At 42.8% G+C, this 17,158-nt stretch overlaps 1 protein-coding gene across 1 annotated transcript; it reads right to left on the bottom strand.

The window, feature by feature from the left end:
• Positions 1-3,923: 3,923 nt before the first annotated feature.
• COQ2 (coenzyme Q2, polyprenyltransferase) lies at positions 3,924-16,082 on the bottom strand. The gene is made up of 7 exons (XM_082236599.1): positions 15,826-16,082; positions 12,764-12,930; positions 12,019-12,140; positions 10,926-11,011; positions 7,088-7,221; positions 5,594-5,782; positions 3,924-4,495 (listed from the first exon to the last, which is right to left on the bottom strand). Exons 1-7 carry the CDS (start codon positions 16,049-16,051, stop codon positions 4,298-4,300), a joined length of 1,122 nt encoding a protein of 373 aa, XP_082092725.1. The 5' UTR covers positions 16,052-16,082; the 3' UTR covers positions 3,924-4,297.
• Between the last annotated feature and the right edge of the window lie 1,076 nt (positions 16,083-17,158).

A 17,158-nucleotide genomic window follows, 5' to 3' on the forward strand; every position in this document is an offset into this window, starting at 1 on the left:
AGCACCAGCCAAGATGGCCAGTGGTAGAGATGGTGGGAATTGTAGTTCATCAACATCTGGAGGGCCGTGTGTTCTCCATACCTGGCCCCCCCCAAATACGTAAAAGTATGTGTGTATGAACCCAAATACAGGGGTGCGTTCCTGCGAGAAGCGTGGTTACAGAGAACCAGGCAGGGGGCCTTCTTGGTAGTGGCGCCCTCCCTGTGGATGTCAAGGAAATAAACAACTATCTGACTTTTAGAAGACATCTGAAGGCAGCCCTGTTTAGGGACATTTTTAAGAACTGATGTTTTAGTATGTTCTGATATATGCTGTGAGCCGCCCAGAGTGGCTGGGGAAACCCAGCCAGGTGAGCGGAGTATAAATAATAATAATAATAATAATAATAATAATAATAATAATAATAATGAAATCTAGGCAAGGTCTGGTATGGTATCAAATTGGATAGGGGATTGCATGTTGAGATTCCTGCGTTGCAGAGGGTTGGACTACTTGACTCCTGGGGTCCTTTCCAACTCTTTGTGGTGGAAGAGCCAGTGTGGTGTAGTGGTTAAGAGCGGTAGTCTCGTAATCTGGGGAACTGGGTTCGCTTCCCCGCTCCTCCACTTGCAGCTGCTGGGTGACCTTGGTCTAGTCACACTTCTCTGAAGTCTCTCAGCCCCACTCACCTCACAGAGTGTTTGTTGTGGGGGAGGAAGGGAAAGGAGAATGTTAGCCGCTTTGAGACGCCCTAGGGTAGTGATAAAGCGGGATATCAAATCCAAACTCTTCTTCTTCTTCTTCTTTGGTTCTATAAACCGACAACTAAATTGTGTCAGTGGATTGAATGTGGCGATAGTGGTGGTGATATTTAGCATTCAGGCTGTGTTGGGGTGTATGGGGTGTTAGAGGACAGGTAGCTCGTTCTCTGCCTTGTGGCTATACTCGTCCATGAGAAAGGCTCTGGGAGTAAACCCCAAGGAAAAAATCTGTACCTGCTGCCTCGCAGGACATCTTTGGAAGAAGAAAAGGCGAGGGGGTAAACTCTACACAAATCTGGAGTGGAGTCCCTAAGACGGTTGGATGGATGGTCCACATATATAGAGTCATACCTCATGTTACGTCCGCTTCATGTTACGTTCTTTCAGGTTATGTCCAGTGGCGACCTGGAAGTACCGGAAAGGGTTACTTCCGGGTTTCGCCACTCGCGCATGCGCAGAAGCGCGAAATGACATCATGCGCATGCGCAGAAGCGGCGAATCGCAACCCACACGTGTGCAGAGGTTCCGCTGCAGGTTGCGTACTTTTCATGTTGCGAACGGGCCTCTGGAACGGATCCCGTTCGCAACCAGAGGTACCACTATATTGGCCCATTCTGACCTTTCCCCCCCCCAACAGTGACACAGACCATTCATAATGCAAGAATGGTGAGCAGGGCAGTGGGGTGGGGTAAGTGAAGACAAGCTACCACAATTACAGTGGTACCTTGGTTTAAGAACAGCTTAGTTTATGAACAACTTGGATTAAGAATGCTGCAAACCTGGAAGTAGGTGTTTTGGTTTGTGAACTTCGCCTTGGAAGCAGACCATATTTCGCTTCCTGCTGAGTGTGTTCCATTTGTAAATTGAGTCCCCCGCTGCTATGGAAAAGCACACCTTCATTTAAGAACGCTTTGGTTTAAGAACAGACTTAAGAAACAGATTAAGTTCGTAAACCAAGGTACCACTGTAACTATAACATTGTTCATTGCTCCTGCTCAGGCTGCGCAGAAAAAGCATTTTGGTTCCTGACATCTATTCTGATCGTGCAGATAAAATATAACAGATAGAATTCTACAGGATGTGGCTTTAGTGTGCGAAAACAGTCAAGAGCCAAGCATCCTCAGGCGTGCACCTCCAGAGGGTGGATATGTCAGCTGCCATCCTGGGACCCAAGAATCTTTGCTTGGTTGCAAGTGGCCGATAGCTTAAAAACATTCCTGTATTGTTTAAAGACTCCTTTCTGCTGCAGAGAAAACAAGACCCATTTCAAAATATTTATGAAAACATATAATAATAATAATAATAATAATAATAATAATAATTTATTATTTGTACCCCGCCCATCTGGCTGGGTTTCCCCAGCCACTCTGGGCGGCTTCCATAGAAACCAAAAAACACTAAAATATCATACATTAAAAACTTCCCTGAACAGGGCTGCCTTCAGATGTCTTCTGAATGTCAGGTACTTGTTTATCTCTTTGACATCTGATGGGAGGGCGTTCCACAGGGCGGGCGCCACTACCGAAAAGGCCCTCTGCCTGGTTCCCTGTAGCTTTGCTTCTCACAATGAGGGAACCACCAGAAGGCCCTCGGAGCTGGACCTCAGTGTCTGGGCAGAACGATGGGGGTGGAGACGCTCCTTCAGGTATACTGGGCCGAAGCCATTTAGGGCTTTAAAGGTCAACACCAGCACTTTGAATTGTGCTCGGAAACGTTATATGTGTGTGTGGGGCGGGGGGGAGAATTAGGGTTAAGGTTCCCCTCTGGCAACAGGAAAAAGGAACCTTTCCTCCTATGAAGGAACCTTTCCTCCTATGAAGAGTGCTTTGTTTAAAAGCTGACGTCATGACGCTATATTCACTATTGCTTGGGTGTGGGGTGAATGGCGTGAGCCCAATGGGTAAAGTATTGAGAAAGGCAGTGAAACTGGATTACTTGACAGTATCGCCCACTTACAACACGTGCCTGAGGAGGTGCCATGTTGGGCTGCGCCAGCAAACCTTGGATCACATGAAAGAAGTGCAAATGGGCAGAACCCCCAAACATAAATCAAACTGACAAGGGAGACCTTTTGAGTATTTCAGAGCTGTAACGATTTGGTTGACACAAGAGATGAAATATCACAAGAGTATTGCATGGTTTTAGAGAGAGCTCTCCTAGCCGCATCACAACAGGAAGCCGTTCAAAGCTTGGCGAAACGAATGCCGCAGAAATGAGCTCGCTGTTGCTCTTTGAAAGGTGTACCTGCCACACCTTACCAACAAATGATTTCTAAGAACAGTTGTGCAATGCTTTCCTGTTCCACAGCATAGCTTCCTCGGTGGAGGGATGGATAACTCCTGCTAGTAGTCTAATTTATTATTATTTTTAAAGCCTCCGTTCACCGAGGAAAGGGCACTTATGAATGAAAAACCCTGTGAACCCACTCTCCAGAGATCTTTCACTGTCTTGACACGTTGGCGCTAGAACCTTACTGGAAACAATTATCTTGTGGGCTTAAGAACAAAGGTACTAAGTCACTTGTTGACTGCATAAGTAGCTCAGGGCTAATTCATCCTCATCTGTTAATTGGGCCTAAACAAGGATCTCTTTGATGTGATGCCAAATTAAGAGGGCCTGGTTCAAAGCAGCTCAAGTTGTTTTCTGGCTGCCCTGCAGGAAACTACTAGAAAAGTAGACAAAGTAATGAGCTAATTGGCAAATTAAGTTTGTCACCATTTTGAATTGTGGGTTTTCAATCTAGCCACTTAAATTGGAGCTTTCACCTCTGAAAGCTTGTTAGCGTGAGTGATATTGTGAAGCACCTAGAACAACGACACTTTTAGGGCTTCCCTTGGCTATGTAGTGGCTGTCAGAACCATCCTGCTTTAGAGGCTCATATCAGTTTGCATAGCTGGATGACAGGCACCTCTGCTTGCCACCCTGAAAGCACAGCTTGATGTTGTCAAGGACATCCTATTTAATGAGACAAGTTTTGAACAGCCATTCTTATCAAACACTGAAGGCTGCAGTTTCCCCCTGCCCCTCTGGAATGGCTGGCCTCTGTCAGAAAGAAGATGATAGATCAGTGTGCAGTATATCTGCAACCAGAGAACCAGCCTTTTCAAGAGAAAGAGCAGCAACCAGCCAGGTATATAAAAGTGTAGTATGCTCAAAACATTTTAAATGAGAACACCACAGAACTGAACATCACCTTGACAAAGTCCCTTTATAGTTTGGTTTTGGATATCTAAAAATAGAACTATTTTACGCAAATGAAGAATTTCATGAATCACACTATTTCATGAGTCACAGTTCTTATTTACAGTAGGCCTATATCCATAAGAGTTCTCACACCTATTACAATTTTACAATGTTGAAGTTCAGTTGTAAACTTCTGCGAGTACTTCCTCCTAAAGTTTCGACAGGAAGCAATCAAATATAGCTGATTTATTGCCACAGCTGTATACTGGCAGTGAGAAGTTTACACATAATAAAGATACACATTTTTTAAAAAAATGTCTCATCAATAAAGTATTTTAAATACAGCACTAGCTGAAATCATGTAGATTTTTTTTTTAGTTGTGTTCATTTCCTTTCTGTAAAACAACTTTATTTTCTTCTGTACTATCTAACGTTTTCATTGTTGCTTCTGTATTTTTCCTTTTCTGTAAGTTTCCAAGAACAATCCCTATGAAAAGTATGAGTCCTACTGTGCGGTTAGAAGAGAACTTTTTCCAGCAATCTTCAGGCTTGTGAATATCCAAAGTGTATATCTGGAGATGGAAGGAGGATATCAATATTAGTGTACTGTAATTCACACTTATAATTTGCCAAATCAATACCCTTTACTCAGTTCCCTCTTCTTCTTATGATAACTTTTTTGCTTCAAAGTTTTTTCCTGGACTGCCATAAATTCACCTGCTTTATAAAAATGCTATTCATGACTTTCTCCTCCCCAAGTTTTGCTGTGCTTTACCAACTTCTCTCTTCTAGATATCCCATGTTTTATTGTGTTTTTATATTTTGCCGGAAGCTGCCCAGGGTGGCTGGGGCAACCTAATCAGATGGGAAGCATATAAATAATACCGTACTGGTCCAAATTTAAGCCGCACTCGAATATAAACTGCTCTTTTAAAATTGGAGGTGGCGGTGGAAAAAAGACAATACCCAAATATAAGCTGCTCCTTAAAACTGGAGGGGGGATTTTGAGAGGCACCCACCCAATGAAGCACAATCACACAACGAGAAACACACAAACAAGGCTTGCCCAGGGAGGGTTGGGGACGGGAATCAAAAGGGGGTCAACAAGCACCCGTCCCAAACAAGAACTCTCTCACCATTGAAGCCCATGTGGTCATCTGATGCCGAATACAGTAACTGCTTTGCCAGCGGCCTCCCCCCTTTCCCTCCGACGGCCTGGGGGAGGCGGGCGGGTGGTGCGCCAATGCCCCGTGCTGCTTCCTGGGGGTGGGAGCTGTCCCACTTTTCCTCACTTCCCCCTTCTTTCTGGCAGTTCGGGAGCCAAGGTCAGGACAGGCGTCGTTGTCCCGCACCCCCGACGGCCCTTGTGGGCAGCTGTTTCAGCAGCAAGATCTTAAGGTTGCGAATATAAGTCGTACTTTAACTTTTCAGAGTCAGAATTTTGGAAAAAAAGTGTGGCTTATATTTGGGCCAATACGGTATTATCGCCATCATCATCACCATCCCCTCCCTGTTAAAAACGTCATTGTATACCTAGAAAGGCAAGAAATATCTTTAGTGGATACAAGACAGAGCGGGTGCTTCAGCAGGTTAAGAACTGAAGCCAAGCTGCTAAAGCATCCATCTATTTCAAGCTTCCACATAAAGAGCAACACAATATGGGATCTAACCTGCTGAGCCAAGTGGATGCCTGCCACAGTCACAGCGACATAGTATGGAAAAGTCTGATCACAATGCATTCCTGCTGCAGTAAGTCCCGAAAGCATGATGGTGCTGAAAGCACTGAGCCATGGCTTTGTGTTTTCATTGAACCGGAGTGCTGTAGATTTCACACCTATGGCGAGATCATCTCTTTTATCCTACAAGGGAAGGAGTTGTTAATGAAAAGACCAGTCATGTGGCATTTCATAGACTTAAGACAGGGAAGGATGGTGATTTTACGTGGAAGTGGTCTTTGTAAGAAGAGCCTGTGAGCATGTCGATCCTGGTTAGAGACCTAACCCAGCAATGAGAAGGCCAGAGAGAAAACACCAACCAAACCACAACCCCTTGGCACAAATGGGAAGGTGCTTATCAGTTGCTGAATCAGGTCAAAGAATGTTGGTCAAAGGTACTTAACAGACCGCCTCCCCTCGTGCAGACCAAGTTTCATGGCTGCCTCTTGGTGATTGCACGGAAATGGACTTTATCAGTGGTACTTTATCCATCCTTTGGAATATCTTCCCCTGGATGGTTCATGTGGTAGAGAAAGTAGCCAGCTCTGAATGCCTCTTCAGGTATATAGGACTACACAAAGTTTCCTGGAGTCTTATTCCTAAATCCTGAAACTTTTCTATTTGTGTGCACTGCTCAGTTTTATCTATGGCACAAAGTTTTACTCTGTTTTCATTTAGCTTTTAAAGAGTTTTATTTAATTCTTGCTGTATAAGAATTTCTATTGATTTCCCTCGATTTGATGTAGAGAGAGATGTTAACCCACACATTTTGAACCAAATGAGAGTAAAATATTTCCTGAAAGACAACAGAGCGTAGAGGAAAAGGATATACGAGAATGCTAGAACATGAGCCACTACCAAGTAGTTAAGAGCATGAGCTACAAATTAAGGTGTTCCCCATTCAAAGCTCAGAACTACTTGCTGAGCAGCCTTATGCAAGTAGCCCTCTCTCAACCTTAGCCTCTCATATGTAATATGGAAATAATAGTAATACAAGACTAACTTCTTTTATCAAGGTTGCTGAAGATAAATGCACCTGAAGCCTTGGTGTTATTATTTTTGGATATTCTGATCATTTTTGGATATTCTGATTAATCATTCCTAAACTGTGGAATCAGCAGCTGCCTAGCTATTATGAAAACCAAAAACAAGCATGTAAATTTATAAGCAAATATTCCAAACATCCATGGACACTGAAATCGTTCATTTTGTTCATTTACAACCTGCTTTTGTACCCCAACAGGGTTGATAAGGGCAGGTCACAATAACCGCCACAAAAACATCAACAATGAGAACAAAGAAACTATTAACAAATAAGGAGTTGTTCAAACAAGCATGCACAGTTTAAAACCTGCTTTGGTATCCATCACCCCATAATCCATCAAAACCACTCAGCACCAGTCCCTAATTTCCAAAGCCTCCTTATTAAGGAACAGGAAGGGTATATACCTGATGAGCATAAATAGTGTCGTACATTAATGTCCAGCAAACTCCTGAGAAATACAGGGGCAAGCAAACTGACCAGTCACAAGAGCCTTGGACAGCTGACCACCCAAGTAAGGCTCCCCAGTTGAAGGTCAGGCCTGAAAGAGATATGACAAAAACTAAAACAAAGAGTCTCAAATGCAGCAATAGTCTCTATCTATTTTTCAGAAATATCTTGCTCGTTCATTTGCAATGAGATTCAACATTCTTGTGAGGCACCCTGATAGGACTTCGTTTTCAGAATGATTCAACACTCGGCCAAACAGTTTTATTTTACTTACAAAAGTATTTCTACACTGCCAATTCATACAATGTAACATGGTGATGTACAGCAATGTATACAATAAAATATAAAATGCAATAAAAGCAGTACAAAAACCACCATGAAAATGACTGGCTGATCAAAAAGAAATCACAATCCCAGAATAGTAGCCGTGTTAGTCTGGAGCAAGAAAAAAGTAACAAGTTCTGTAGGCGACTTAAGAGAAACTGGCTGACTGCAGATGGAGCATGAGCTTTGTTGGAAATGATTATGGCTTTTGCCAAAATAAGCCAGCTAGCCCCAACCTTTACTGTCATCAGAGTTTTCAACCCAAAGAGAGTCAATTGACCACAAAGTGTGCGCACTAATACTAATGCAAGGGAGAAAACCAGGCACCGTCCCCCTGACCATGTAAGATATGCATCGCCATCAACAGTGAGAGAATGGGTGGGAACACAAACCTGCCAGAAAGGTGGCACATTCTTGTGGGTTCTCCAGCCCACCCAGGCTAATACCATAGGCTCTGACCCCCTCCTTACAAAGAGTAGACATAAAGATAAACAGATTTCAAGCGAAACGGGTTGGTTTTGTTTATCTTTGCTTTGTTGTGGAGGAATAAGAATGCAGGGCTTCCCATGTTTCCAGCACAAGATTTTATTTTCGTACAAAATACACTGACTTGGCAGGAAGAAAGAGACTCCAGTTCATAAACAGATTAAACAACTGAGACTCTGTGAAAGAACAGTACTATTTCTTTTATTGTATTCTACGGAAGTGAGTCAGGCAGTTCCCAAGGAAAAAAGGTATTGCTTAAAGTCTGCCCGTCCCATTGGTCAACACTGTTTTTATTCATGGCAAAAAGCTAATCTCATTCCATCTGTTCTATTCACTGTTAGTGGCCACACAAAAAGGAGGGCAGGGTGGTTAGGAAGCACTGGAAATTTTGGCAATGACACCTGGCTCATTATACAAGCCATAACGATGGAAAAATTGCACTTGCCAAACACTCCCTCTTCCAGAGAGACAGGAGTCCTGCCTTCGCTTGCATCTGATCAACCTGCTGGCATAATGTTTATTAAAAGACATATGCAGGGAATATAAACAAAATGGGGGAAGGGAACTGTGATAGAAGAGTGAATAGATTAGGAAAATGAAATCCTATACATGTCTACTCAGAAGTAAGTATGACAGGCTTCAATGGGCTTTACTCCCAGAACTTAAGTACTGCAGCCTTAAGTTCAGCATCTTACCCAAAGACATTAGCTGGGTTTTTTGAAAAATTAAAAGACATTAGCTGGGCAAGAAGACTCGGGCTCAAAGTATATATTGAATTTATTGAACGTTGCATAACCTGAGAATACCTCGTAACAAAAGGTAGGCGCCGCAGTATTTCTTTCAGCTGTTATTTATATATCACTAAGATTTATAGACTGCCACTCAAGCATATTATCAGGTTTAGAATAAACTATTTTAAACTACATAAACATAAGGTAAAACACATCAGCTCTAGGGCTACTTACCTGGGAGAAAGTCCCATTGAATTAAATTGGTCTTACTTCTAAGCAGACAGTGTTAAGATTGTGCTGGTAGTCATACACAGAGTAGACCTACTGATATCAATGAACTTAAGTCAGTCAACGTAAGACTTCAGGGGGTTCACTGCAAGTATGACTTGGTTAGAGGCAACTAAAATGCCAGTATAAAACAGATTAAAATAAAATAAAATAAAATAAAAAGCTTCAGAAAAGAAAAAAGGTATTTGCCTGGCTCCAGAAAAACATTGGACTGGGCACCGGGAAAGCTTTTGGGGTAGAGCATTCTAAGGCCAGGGCATCAATACTACAAAAGCTCCTCCCTGGTAGCCCCCTGATAAATCAGACAGAAGGAAAACCCCAGAGAAGGGATTCTGAGGAGGATCTCAAATGCCAAGATTCAAATAACTCCTCTTGTAGTTCTGGGAGCCAAGACATCCTTCAAACGTCTGCTTCTTAAACAGTATTTCGCCAACCCGCAATACTGTGTGGCAAACTGCCTTTGAATGACCAGAATTTCAAAACAGGTTTCCAGTGTAGCATAGTGACCTGCTGTTCAAATTAAAAAGAATTCAGAAATCCAACTGGATGCGCCTTACAAGTTTGGCATGCCTCACTAGTTCCTCTGTTTCCAGCCCTTTAAATCAAATGCCAGTAAAGAAATTAAGAAGGGAAATAATTAAAATTATATTGATTCACATTGCAGCTTCCCATCTTTCCAGTGTTCATTTGAAACATCTGAACTCATTAGGTATTACTATCAAATTACCATACTGTTTTCACATGCAAGGTCAGGGGGAGACTAATAACACAATACTCAGAAGCGAGCCCTTTTTAATTAAATAGGGCTTACTCATAGATAAGTGGGGCTAATACTTCAGCCTTAGTTGTGCTTAGAGTAGATCCACTGGAAGCAATGGGAGAAGTCAGACTAACTCAACTCCAATTACTTTCAGTAGGTCTATCTACTCAAAGCACAACTGGTTTCCACCCATTCATTTGAACTTTGCTAGCCAAACTAAACATGCAAATATTAGCTTCCCTCCTTACAAAAGACTCTCTCCATGTATGGCTACCCAGACTTTTAAGATCTTACTTTGAGGTCCTTTCTGGAATGCTCCTATCAGGTAAACTGTGGTGGGAGGGAGCTGTTTTTGTAGTGGCTCCTCGGCTGTGGAATACTGCCCCCAGACCAGCTCACTTGGCACCTACTTTGATATCATTTTAGTGCAGAGACTTTTAGTGCAGAGACTTCAGCACTATACTTTTATCCCCACCAGGTTATGTTATACCGCTTTTATTGTAATAGCTGTTTTATTTGATATATGTATTTTAATCATTTTGACATTCTGATTTTGTAAGCCACACTGAGAATGTTGTTAAAGGGCCAAATATCAATACTTACATTATTATGAATAAAAAAAAATTCCTTCCAATAGCACCTTAGAGACCAACTAAGTTTGTTATTGGTATGAGCTTTCGTGTGCATGCACACTTCTTCAGATACCCTGCATGCACATGAAAGCTCATACCAATAACAAACTTAATTGGTCTCTAAGGGGCTACTGGAGGGAATTTTGTTTGTTTGTTTGTTTGTTTGTTTGTTTCGACTACGGCAGACCAACACGGCTACCTACCTGTAACTATTATTATGAATGAAACTGTGTGTTCATAATTGTTATAAATCAGTAAGAGCTAATAAACAAACAAAAACAAAGCTTGTTATTTGGCTAATGTTTAAGCATTGCCCACGGCAAAGTTTGTTTAAATCAGGTAATTCAGACTTTGAACACTTCAGAACTGGACAGAGAGCAGGGAAAAGTTATACAAGAGGCTGGTGCTCATTAACTCTCATGTTGCGATGAAGGAAAATGAAGAATGCTTGCTCAGAACAAATCTAGTCAATTCTGGCAAAGAATACGATACACTGAACAGTCTGACCACAATCCAGTGTAGAGTTAAGCCAGTACAAACCCCATCTGAAAGAAAAAGCAACTTGTGAGCTCACCCAAGAACAGCTGTGGCCAGTAAGTTATTCTCTTCATAAGTGGATAAGTCACCACAAGAGATAAAGAAGCAGCTCCCAGAGCAATACTGCAAAGGAATAATAATAATAATAATAATAACAGTAATAATAGTAATAATAATAATAATAAATTTTATTTATATCCCGCCCTCCCCAGCCGAAGCCAGGCTCAGGGCGGCTAACAACAATAAATTAGTACAACATTCTAAAATCATTTCATTATAAAAGTAATTCAAATCAAATTGATGGCAACCATTGGGCCAACCATTGGAAGTGGAAAGAGCATTAAGAAGTTGCATTTGTATTCTACCCCAACCTACTTCTATCATTGCAACAATTCACATTTGAAATACACTGAAGTCAGGATTAATTAAGGACAAAGCAATTCCTTCTCAATTAATGGTTCTGAACAGAACATTTTCATTACTTACTCCTAGCCTCGTAACAACAGATGTCGTGAACCACGCCTCTCCATTAAAAAAACTACTTTATCAATTATTATGTAACACTTTCCATGTTTATGTCTCCATAAGAATGGCTCCAGAAAGCACATCCATGAAGGCAGCAGGAATATTATTGGAACAAAAATGGAAGCAAGAAGAATTACTGACGAAAGAAGAATGGAGGATGAAATTAATGGACTATGCAGAACTAGATAAACTAACAGGAAGGATTCGAAATCTGCGGGACCAGAAATTCACAGAAGACTGGTGTAAATTTACAGATTATTTGAAAAGTAATTGTGATGATCAGACTACGTTTGTAGGTTTGCAAGAAGTTTTGTAAGGTGAATTATTGGAACTATTGCAAAAATGGATAAAGGGGAGGATGGTTAGATAATTAAAGGCAATATGAATTTAAGAAATGCATAAGAAGTGGTTAAAATGGTGGATCATCAGAGGTGCTGATGGAAGTCCAAAAAACGATTGTATAAGTGGTGAAGTTTTGTGGTATGTATTCTAATTTATATGTTAAAATTAATAAAAATTATTATAAAAAAGAAAAGAAAGCACATCCATGAAAGCAAGCTTTGTAAGAAATGGCCGAAGCAATCAACAGCTCCTGTCTAACTTACCTGTAATAATTTAAACATAATAGGATGCATAAAGCCAAGCTCAGCTGTCCTCCCAGAAAAACAAGGGACTGAAAATTTGAAATCTCTCCAGCGGCCAGTGGTCGGCTTGCTGTTCTTGTAACCTAAGCACAGAAGATTATTTCAATGATTGAATTATATAATCATGTATACATACTGTTCCCAAGCCAGAAAATTTAGGTTTTAGTCACGCACCATATTTAGTCATCGCCTTTGGTGCATCGCACCCTCCTATTCACCAGAGGGCGTGTATATGCCACGAAGGCCAGGGGGACTAAGTACCAGTGAACACAATGCGGTTCTAGGTGAAGAAGCATCATAGAGCCACCATGGTGTGCTGTGAATGTTTACTCACACTGAACCTCAATCTACCTGGAGCAGCCCATCAAGCTGGCTGACACATTGCTGGTGATATGCACTGACAATAGAGCAGAGACTGAGAGAGATTCTGGAGGTGAAGGCAATTTTTAGGTTTCTCTTCACAAGGGTGACATTAAGGGACAGTGCTTTCCAGTCTCAGCAACTCAGACCGGCCGCTTAATTTGAGATGCACTTTGCTAACATATTTCAGTACAAAATCAGGTGCATCTTAGGTATTTAAAGCCTAGGAAGCCCGCATACAGTCTTCAATGAGAATATCTTGCGGGTGGAACTTGCTTTACAAAAAGGCAATTTACTTACTTAGCAAACATTATGAGCCTGCCTGCTCTTTTCAAGTCCTCTCTACCTTTTTGTCATAGTCTTGATCCCACATGTCATTTATTGTACAGCCTGCTCCACGCATCAGGACTGCGCCAGCGCCAAAGAGTAATAGCATGTCCCAGGCCGGCAGACAGCCTGGTTCTGCTGCAAGGGCTATACTCCAAGTGCAGGGTAGGTACAGCAGCCACGTCCCTAAAAATATAAATTAGGGTAGGAATTAGTGATGGATAAATATACTGTACATATACTGTATGTTCTTCTTGATTGGTATTGACTCATCTGGGTGAATGCAAAGCTTCTGAAAACAATAACTAGGACAAATAAAATATGCAAAAGAATATAAACATAAATTGCAATACTGAAAAACCCATGAGGAAATTTTAATCTCACAGGACACACTATAATTGACCTTAAGGTGGCCAAATGGGAACAGAGGAATTTTAAGGGGAGATTGCTCCACAAAACCGATGAATTGCAATACATCAACAGGTTCAGTGCTGACACTTATAGAATTAACACTACATGTGTTAATTGACTTACTGTGCCAGGATGCCTGTGTTAGCAGCATGTTTGTTGTGTACACCCACAGCTAAAAATCTAACTACCACATTGGTAATTTTCTACATTTCATTTTCCTGACCTCATTGTTTACTATGTGGTTTAACCCACAGGACCACCCGCATCCCTGTTCAGAGCATAAGGAACACCTTAAATACACATCTCTTATCATGACAAACCATCCTCATTCGTCTTAGTGGAGGAGCAGCTTCTTCCATGCATTGCTTTGATGGGCATGTGCAGAACTGCCACAAGTAAACATGGAAGCTTTTGAAGACAGGATAGCTCTGCATTTGCACTGAAGAAATTTCAACAACTTATGGAATTGCAGGATTGAAGAGATTACTTCTGCATTCTGTTTCTTTGTTCTGAAGGTTACATTCCCACATTTTTATAACATAATTTAGAGGTTTCACACCAAATCCAGACCCCTTGAGCATTGTCATCTAGCTAGGGATGAACAGATCTATCTGCCATCAATGGCCCTTTAGAATTGTTGTTGTTGTTTACTTATAATTAAATTCCTATGTAATTATGGAAGCCTCATTCCTGACCACACATGATCACTGTGGAAATGCAAGAGGAAGTAAGGGGCACAGAACTGGGAAGTAAGGTATAAAGAGCCTTCTTATCTGCAAGGGCTGAGAGCAGATCTCATGCACCTTTCTTCTTGGTTTCTTGGTTTCCTGCGTTACAAATCAACAACAGTTTAATTTCCCCACAAGAAAAAAGGAGTTATCTCTAAGGTTGTCAGCTAAATAGGGGGGGGGAAACCAGACTGCTCTTGTGCAAACTTCTACAGTGTCTTCATGTGCACAAATAAAACTTTAACATCTTTCAACATGCAGCTAGACATTATCTGCTGCTAACATCTATACATCAAGCTACTGTCAAAGGCAGAGGCGCAGCTTTTTCAAGCAGACAATCCTAGATATACCTTCAAATCAGCTTTATGTATGGGGCATGTAAACATGTAACTAAAGAGAATGACAAACAGGGACATGTTAAATATGGATGGGCAATCAAGCAGAGTAGTATTTGCCAAAAAAAAAAAAAGACACACACATTTAAGTTCTTACACTTCTCTCAGGGCTGTAATTAAAGCAACAAGGGGAGAACCGAAAGGTTCAATGCAAAAACTGCTGTGCTAGTCACAGTTCACTTAAACACAATGTTAAGAGAGGAGTGAGTTTGTATCTGCTCTCCCCATGTCCTGTTTACTTCATTTGGTAATGTAAAAGAACATGTGCAGTTTGTAGGCATACGAACATACAGGGCAGTCAGCAGGCACAATCCGACTCCCTCTTGCATGTTCAGATCAACATATATACTATCAAACAGAGGGGTAGAAAGCTGCCTTTTACCAAGTAAGACCATTGGTGTATTGAGCAGTAGCTCCCCAGTGTTTCAGACACAAACCTTTCACAGCTTTATTTGGAGACACCAAGGACTGAACCTGGAATCTCAGGCATGCAAAACATGGTGCTCTATCCCTGAGCTACTACTGTACAACCCTTACCCATTGCTGATTCCTAACCTTCCCTAACACGAATCAGCGAATCACGTGGCCACTCCGCTTACAAGAGAGGCAAGCGATCAAGGTTCATTCACAAAGAAAAGAGTAGAGCTCAACTCTGCAGCATAATTTGCAAGATAATAGTTGTGATAATTCTCCCAAAGCCGTTTACTCTGAGAGGAAGTTAGAAAGGGGACTGTGGCAAGAAGAACCTCCTTTGTAAAGCAACAGGATCCGCGCCCCTTGCAAAGATGCACAGCCCAGCACAATCCTGCACGTGTTTGCTCAGAAGGAAGCCCCTCTAAGTGCAACCGAATTTATTCTCATGCAAACGTGCCTAGACAGCATCTTCAAAAGCAGAGACATCACCTTGCCAACAAAGGTCCGTATAGTTAAAGCTATGGTTTTCCCAGTAGTGATGTATGGAAGTGAAAGCTGGACCATAAAGAAGGCTGATCGCTGAAGAATTGATGCTTTTGAATTATGGTGCTGGAGGAGACTCTGGAGAGTCCCATGGACTGCAAGAAGATCAAACCTCTCCATTCTGAAGGAAATCAGCCCTGAGTGCTCACTGGAAGGACAGATACTGAAGCTGAGGCTCCAGTACTTTGGCCACCTCATGAGAAGAGAAGACTCCCTGGAAAAGACCCTGATGTTGGGAAAGATGGAGGGCACAAGGAGAAGGGACGACAGAGGACGAGATGGTTGGACAGTGTTCTCGAAGCTACCAGCATGAGTCTGACCAAACTGCGGGAGGCAGTGGAAGACAGGAGTGCCTGGCGTGCTCTGGTCCATGGGACACGACTAAACGTCGTGCCTTCATCCGGATAGCAACAGGCCCCCCTCCTAGACACGTTTGCACTTGACAGAAAGTGAACCCAGCCAAGTTCAACAGGGTCAGTATCGGCCAATCAAAAGCGCCCCGCGACTTCCCGCCCTCTTCAAAACAAAAACAAAAAACAAAAGAGAGGAGGAGACTAAGAGGCTGCCCGATGATTGACAAGCAGACTCACCAATAGGCTTGTCCAGCCTCATGAGGCGCAGGTAGGGCTGAGCCGGCTCGGGCGCCGCTCGCACCAAACCCGCCGCCGATAAAGTCCCGAGGCGCCGCGTCTTCTGCCCGAGCGGCCTGGGAGGCTCATGGCTCCAAGTACAGCTAGCTAAGACGCGGAATGGGGAGAAGGGCCGCCTGAGGCAAAGCGGCCCGGCTAGGCGAGAGAGTAACCGCGCGGCGGACATAGCGACTCCGCCTCCGCCTGACGTCGCTGTGACGTACCGTTTCCATAGAGATAAAGTAAGGACCCGAAGCATACCACGGAGGTGCCGGGGGATAGAGCGCCAACACGCTCGGATGCTTTCCGTTTCAGCTCACGTTGTGCGTCACTTCCTGTTGCGGTTGGCCGTCGCAGAGATAAGAAACTGTAGAATAGCCCATCCGGGTGTCTAGGATGGGAAATTCCAGGTTCAGAATCGGAGTACTATTACACCTATTGCAATCGATCTATTGCACGTGTGACTAGGCAGCCACGTGTCTCCTCATCTACACACACGAGTCAACATCAAAGACAGAAGTTCCTGATGTGTGTGTGTGTGTTTTTTCCTGCTTCGTGTGAAGAAAAAAAATGTAGTTTGGAAATTATTAAAGTGAAACTTTAGTGGAGCAGAAAGTTTAAGCGTTTAACTGAAGGCAGGATTCGTGCTGGGAGCGGTTGGGAAGGGGACTATTCCAGCTGAATGCCCTTTGGTACCAACCGTGTTTCGTATGGGGGTTTTTTGGCTGAAGCTCCAAAGCAGCCTTAGTCCCCACCTCTGACCTGAAAATATTAGTGGACTGTGGGTCTACCTTCCAGGGCAAATATGATTGTTTTCTAATTGTATTTTATTGAATGTGATTATCTGAACAAGACTCTATTATTAATATTGCTTTTAAGATGTACATTTGATGCTCGATCAGAAACTCCTGCTGGTGCAGAATGTGACCACCAAGATTCGGATGGTCAGGGACAACTTAGGTCCAGGGTACCTTAAAGGTAAAGGGACCCCTGACCATTAGGTCTAGTCGTGACCGACTCTGGAGTTGCGGTGCTCATCTCGCTTTATTGGCCGGAGGGAGCCGGCCTACAGCTTCCGGGTCATGTGGCCAGCATGACTAAGCTGCTTCTGGCGAACCAGAGCAGCGCACGGAAACGCCGTTTACCTTCCCGCCGGAGCAGTACCTATTTATCTACTTGCACTTTGATGTGCTTTCGAACTGCTAGGTTTGCAGGAGCAGGGACCGAGCAATGGGAGCTCACAGCGTTGTGGGGATTCAAACCGCTAACCTTCTGATCGGCAAGCCCTAGGTTC

This window comes from Podarcis vaucheri (genome assembly GCF_965113315.1).
Source record: "Podarcis vaucheri genome assembly, chromosome: 9".
NCBI lineage: Eukaryota > Metazoa > Chordata > Lepidosauria > Squamata > Lacertidae > Podarcis > Podarcis vaucheri.

Excerpts from the sequence above, each read along its gene's own strand:
- COQ2 (XM_082236599.1), bottom strand. The coding sequence starts at position 16,051 with ATGTCCGCCGCGCGGTTACTCTCTCGCCTAGCCGGGCCGCTTTGCCTC. Across the intron at positions 12,931-15,825 it reads GAGGCTGGACAAGCCTATTG|GGACGTGGCTGCTGTACCTA; the intron begins GTGAGTCTGCTT and ends TTATATTTTTAG. Across the intron at positions 5,783-7,087 it reads ACACTATTTATGCTCATCAG|GATAAAAGAGATGATCTCGC; the intron begins GTATATACCCTT and ends CTTCCCTTGTAG.